Source organism: Parus major, chromosome 14 (genome assembly GCF_001522545.3).
Source record: "Parus major isolate Abel chromosome 14, Parus_major1.1, whole genome shotgun sequence".
Taxonomy (NCBI): Eukaryota; Metazoa; Chordata; class Aves; order Passeriformes; family Paridae; genus Parus; species Parus major.
Window position 1 is genome coordinate 14,887,041 of NC_031783.1, and position 5,847 is coordinate 14,892,887.

At 59.4% G+C, this 5,847-nt stretch overlaps 1 protein-coding gene across 1 annotated transcript; it reads left to right on the forward strand.

The window, feature by feature from the left end:
* Nucleotides 1-1,644, forward strand: NPW (neuropeptide W). The gene is made up of 2 exons (XM_015642426.3): nt 1-459; nt 1,609-1,644. Exons 1-2 carry the CDS (start codon nt 67-69, stop codon nt 1,642-1,644), a joined length of 429 nt encoding a protein of 142 aa, XP_015497912.1. The 5' UTR covers nt 1-66.
* The last annotated feature ends 4,203 nt before the right edge of the window (nt 1,645-5,847 follow it).

The following is a 5,847-nucleotide window of genomic DNA, read 5'->3' on the forward strand; positions in this document are numbered from 1 at the left end:
CGCGGGGCAGCCGTCGCTGGGGTGCCCGGGGCCGGGCACAGCCCTGCCCGCACCCTGCCCCGCACCATGGCGAGGGGACAGCTGTCGGGGGGAGCCTGGGGGGCCCTGGTGCTGCTGGGGCTGATGCTGCCGGCCGCCCCGGCGGGCGCCTGGTACAAGCACGTCGCCAGCCCCCGGTTCCACACGGTGGGTCGCGCCTCGGGGCTGCTGATGGGGGTCCGCCGCTCTCCCTACCTCTGGCGGCGGGAGCTGCCGGCCGAGCCCCCCCGGCACCCCGGGACCCCCGCCGGGGACAGCCCCCCGCCCCCGGGCCGCCCCGCCGGGCAGAGCCCCCCGGCCGCCGCCCCGGCCCCGCCGCCGCCCGGCCCCGGCCGCCTCCTGCAGCGCCTGCTCCGGCGGGGCTGGGGCGGCCCCCGGCCGGCACCCGCACGGCCCCCGCCCGGCCCCCGCCAGCCCCAGGTAACGCGCGGCCCGACGGGAGGGGGACCGGGGGGATGCGGGGGGATGCGGGGGGATGCGGGGGGATCCGGGATGCTCGAGGAGTGCGATCCACGCACGGCAAGTGCGGTCCTGCGGTCACACTGCGGCCCCAGGGGTGCCGGGGGCTCACCGGGTCATGGGGAGTGCGGGCTCTTGCACGGGTTTCATCAGGAAATTTGGGTTCAGGGAAGTTTGGAGGGGCATCACCAGGTAAATGCGTCTTTGTAGGGGCTGCACTTTGCCTTTAGGGCAGGAAAAGATCTGGATGAAGTGTCCGAGGTCAGGCTGGACGGGGCTTGGAGCAGCCTGGTCTAGTGGAAGTTGTCCTGCCATGGCACAGGGCAGAACTGGAGGATCTTTAAGGCCCCTTCCAACCCGAACCACTCCAGGACTGTAGGATTTCTGTGATCCCCATTTGATGCATCACAAACCAGCACCCTGTGGGACTGAGCTGCCCGTGCTGGAGGGGTGTCCATGGGGTATCCATGGGGCAGGTGATGCTCCCAGCATGGCCCTCCCCACCTCAGGACCCTTCTGCTCCTCGGGGCTCAGCCAGACTGAGGGGGACTGCCTCAGGGCTGGCTCCAGGATTCACATTTCTTTCCTCTTATGTAAAGCTGGAGCCAACATCCAGCTGAAATCCACCGAGGCTTTTAGCTGCTGGATCAGCCCCTGAAACATGTAGCTGTATTCCTCCCCCACTTCATTTCTGGGAGGAAACCTGGGATTAGAATAATTTTGGGAAAGCCCAGACAGCTCAGCCCAGCCCTGGGTAAATCTGTGCTGTCCCGGGTACTGCAGGCTCTGACCTGGGTACACTCGTGCATCCCTCTGATTTCCCAACCAAATTCCCACTGGGAGCCCTGTGGGCAGGTCCAAACCTGGAATTGTCTCTGTGTGGGATTTATCTGTGTGAGGTTTATCTGTGTGGGGTTTATCTGCATGCATGGTGGCAGAAAGGGAATCTGCAGGTCAGATCTGAGCCTGTGGAGGAGGAGATTTAATGAAAATTGTGAATGGAGCTGTGCTTTAAACACTGCACTGAGAGGAAACGGGGTCCCACGTGGGGAGGGAGGTGGTGCTGGAACTGGATACTCCAAAATAATCCATTCCCTCTTCTCCTTCCAGCTCTTCCCGCTTGAGGACCTGGCTCTGACCCGCTGACAGACGTGGTGGAGATGCTTCCTGTGCCAGAGGAGCCCCAGATGGGATCTGCTCACCTGGCTGGCAGGGAAGGGTCTCCAGGGCGGATCTCCGGGTTACTCTGACCTCTCTGAAACCACACAGACAATGACATCCCAAAAAATCTGATTTCTCACGGCCGCTGCGCAGCTGCAGTGGTAAATTCATCTTGTTTCCAGGTCAGCCTTGCGCTATGAACTTGGGGAGAAAGAAACAGGGGAGATATTTATTTTTGTTTATTTTTTTTACATTTCTGTACCGGCTTGTTTGCAATCTGATAGAAACATGTACTGTTCGCTTCCTCGGAACCTGCCCTCATTAAATGAGATGTGATCAAAGGAAACTTTGGCTTCCTGGTGCTGTTGTAGGGTCTTGGTGGGGTTTTTTTGAGAGCAAAACCTGGTCTGGCTCTGCACAGGGCAGACACATCAGCAGCTGGGTCACTCCCAGATTTTTCTGACATGATTTAACTCCTTGACACAATTTTTTTTTCTGCAGTTTTATAGTAAATTTCTTTTACTGCCTCTTGGGGAGTTACTGCCAGGCCAAGTGCCAACTGAGATGACAAAAATTTCAGGATATTTCCTCAACTGGGCTGTAGAAAAGCTCTGCGAGCCCTCACTGCTCTGCTGATGTTTTGCTTGCTCAGGATTTTATTTCTGTATATTCCCACTGATGGAAATAAATGTCAATCCCCATTAAAACAGGAAGAAGCCTCAGGGCTGGGCAGGAGCATGTGGGGAAGGGGAGTTGGGTGGGATCTGGAATTTAGAGAAAACTGAAGTTTGGGGAGCTGAATCTGAGCTGCTGAGCTTTAACCTGCCAGCAGATTTTGCAGGAAATTTGACAAAAAGAAACATTCCCACTCCTTTTAGATGAACCCCTTCCTCCTGCCAAGGTTTGTGCTGCCTTTGGTTGGGGTCTGGAAGGAAAAGCCCCTCATGGGAATTGGCAGGGAAGCCAGGCCAGGCCAAACTCTCCCTGCCACACTCCCCTCACCCCAGGGGCTGCTGTCAGCCCTCACTGGCTCTCAGGAGGATTTCAGGGGCTGAAACCCATGAAGGATTCTCTCCCAGTTGTTTCCCCACCAGTTTCTCCTCCCTCTCCCTCTCTCCTTCCATGATTTTCCAATTCCTGCCCTTTGGTGGCACAGGGCTTGATCAGACACAATTGCTGCACTTGAATCCATCCTTGGCAGGAGGCAGCAGCCCCTGGAGTGGCCATGAGGCCAATTTTTCCAGGAAAAGAAGGGATAACATGAGGTAGAACATGTAAAGCTCTGCTTTGAACACGGTGCACAGGGGGGTGAAGGATGGTGAGAGACCATTATCTGCTGGAAGCAAACACCTGAACGTGCCAGTTGCTGGAGTGAACCCAGTGAGACATTCAGTGAACCCCAAACCCTTCACTCCTCACCTTGGACAATCATTTTTACTGTAGAGCACGAGCTGATTCCCCACTGGGGCTTTAAAATAATTTCATCTGTGTTGTTTCTCTGGAGACATCTGGGCCTTCCCTGGGGGTCAATGAGCCAAATAAAAAGGAAGGAAGCTTGAAAAGGCATTTAATTACCCTCCCACCTCAGGGCAGGGCCCAGCCATCCCTAATGGATGTTAATCTGATCCGTTCTAAAGGCTGGTCCTGAGGGAGATCCCACATTCCCCTTGGTTTTCCCCATCACATCCCCTCGCTCCGAGGGGTGGGTGCCCGGACCAGGGGGATCCCACACCTTGGACCACAGGGACTCCCTGTGCAGGCCCTGGGAATGCTCCAGAATGAAATGCAGCCGCAGGGATGCTCGGGGGGAATGCCAACACCTGGGATTCGCAGCTGGGAGCAAAGTGAGGGGACAAAAGCGGGAGAGAAGCATGGCCGGGCCCAGAGCTGCAGCAGCACATCAATTCCTGACCCCGTTCAGTGTCCTGGTGCCTCCTGATCCCCCAGAGCTTTGCAGGGAAAGCTGCAGCCGAGGAGGTCAATTCTCAGCAGCACTTTGGGATTGGTGAGGGGCTCAGAAACTCGCAGGTGCCAGAGGGACAAATCATCCCTTCCCTCCCACCGTGTCCGGCAGGCTGTGGGGTGGTGGACAGGAGGTGCCAGGAGAGCAGCCAGCGCCTTTCCCATGCCCTGTCGTGGTGAGGATGAGCTCTGCCACCACCATGTCCCCATCCCTTGCAGAGAGGGGAAATGTCCCCGGGGCCGCCCCTCTGTCCGCACAGCCACGGCCACAGGTCCTGGAAGGGAGGGACACTGCGGCTCTCTGCTGTGCCACCGCTCCGTGGGGGGATCTGGGCAGCCCAGGGAGGGGCACACCCGGGCTCTGCAGCTCGGATCATCCCCAAGGCTGCCCTGGCGTGCTGCGGTGCCCGGAGGAGCTGCCGAGGGCCGAGGTTGCCCTCAGGGCTCTCAGGGCCGGTGCCGCCGTGGCCCGGCCCGCGGTGCCAGCGGATTTGTTGCAGGCCCAGAGGCGGGTGAATCCCAGGGACTGTGGCAGGCAGGAAGGCGTCCCACCCCGAGCCGGGGCAGCTCCCTTTCCTTCCCGGCTCCCTGGCCTCTCCCAGGGGAGCAGCAGCAGCCGGGGGGGCTTTGGGAAGGGCAGAGGCCGGGACAGGAACCGGCCCGGGGGAGCTGCTGTGAGCTCACACCGGGCTGGCCCGGGCACACACAATGGTCCCCGCGGGTACCAGGAGGAAGAAAACTCCCCAAGGAATTTCCTCCATCGTCAGCTCTGCTCAGGAGCTGTTCCTCAGGGATGCAGGCCAGCACTGAGCACATCTCTGGCTGTGGATGGAAATCCCTTGCACGGAGCTGGCTGTCCCTGCCATGGCCCCAAATGTTCCTGCGGGGAGCCCTGGGCTGCAGGACCTGGTGCTGAGTCTGGCTCTACCAGGGATCCCATCCCTCCCATCCCCTCCTGTCCCTCGTTCCCACTGAACTGATGGGGACTGGAGCCAAGGGGAGGAGCTGCAGGGATCAGGAGGTGATGGGACCTCTGTCTCCAGGGTGTCCCGAGCAGTGACAAATGTCTGTGGCTTAGAGACCCCAACACAGCTGTCCCCAGCAGAGCTACAGCAGCCCAGGGCTGTTCCTGGGGAGCCCAAAGGGAAATGATGGATCAGGAGCCTCCTGCAGGCCCCTCGGGTGCGCCCAGGTCCTGCCAGCCTGCAGGTGCCACCCCACATTGGGTGTACACAGGGCAGTATTTGGGGAGCATCTGTTCTGCTTTGGGACAGCTCAGCTGCCGTGGGCACATGCCACCAGGAGCAGAGGGACGTGTGTCACTGGGAACAGAGGGACCTGTGCCACCAGGAGCAGAGGGACCTGTGCCACCAGGATCAGAAGGGATCTGTGTCACCAGGAGCAGAGGGACCTGTGTCACCAGGAGCAGAGGGACCTGTGTCACCAGGAGCAGAGAGACCTGTGCCATCAGGAGCAGGTGGTACCTGTGGGGATGGATGCTTCCAGGACTGGTTGCCCTGGAGGCAGATGCTGCCTAGGATGAGTGCCTGCAGGGACAGAGGGCCCCAGAGCCAGTGCTGCTCTGACATCCATGTCCTTGCTGTGGCAGGCATGGTGACATGCCGGTGTGACAATAGCAGCAGCAGCGCAGGGAAGGAGCTGTGCCAGCACCAGCCTCCTCAGGATCCAGTCCCTCTGCAGTTGCATTATCCGTGGGGCTTTCCTGCAGACACCAGACATGTCCCAGCTCTTCCAGGAAAAGGCGTTGTCCTGCCTGGCAGAGGCAGTGGGTGTCTGTCCCACGAGGATGCCGGGTGTGGAGCAGGGTGGCTCACGCTGGGCTGTGGGAGCAGATCCCTGGAGTTCCCACGTGGAAGCCTCAGGTGTGGCCAGCCTGGCTGGGCCCGTGGCCAGCTCCACACCTGCACAGCACCCAGCAGCACCGGCCCCTCCGGCTCAGCTCCCGCAGCTCTGCCACCTCCTGCAGATAATAAAGGAGCTGCCAGCTTGTGCAAGACAGATCTCCCAGCTCTCAGCAGCGTGGCTGAACTTTCTGGACTTTCACAACCCACAAAACCTGTAATTAATCCTCCTAATGATCAGTTCTCCTATCCCCATCAATCTAAGCTGGGAAATGTTTACAGCTCAATAGTGCCACACACAGAGGCTCAGGGAAAATGAGATGGTGTTTTTTATGAGCTCTCCTCTCATTCCTGGTTCCTCGGG

Excerpts from the sequence above, each read along its gene's own strand:
- NPW (XM_015642426.3), top strand. The coding sequence starts at position 67 with ATGGCGAGGGGACAGCTGTCGGGGGGAGCCTGGGGGGCCCTGGTGCTG. Across the intron at positions 460-1,608 it reads CCGGCCCCCGCCAGCCCCAG|CTCTTCCCGCTTGAGGACCT; the intron begins GTAACGCGCGGC and ends TTCTCCTTCCAG.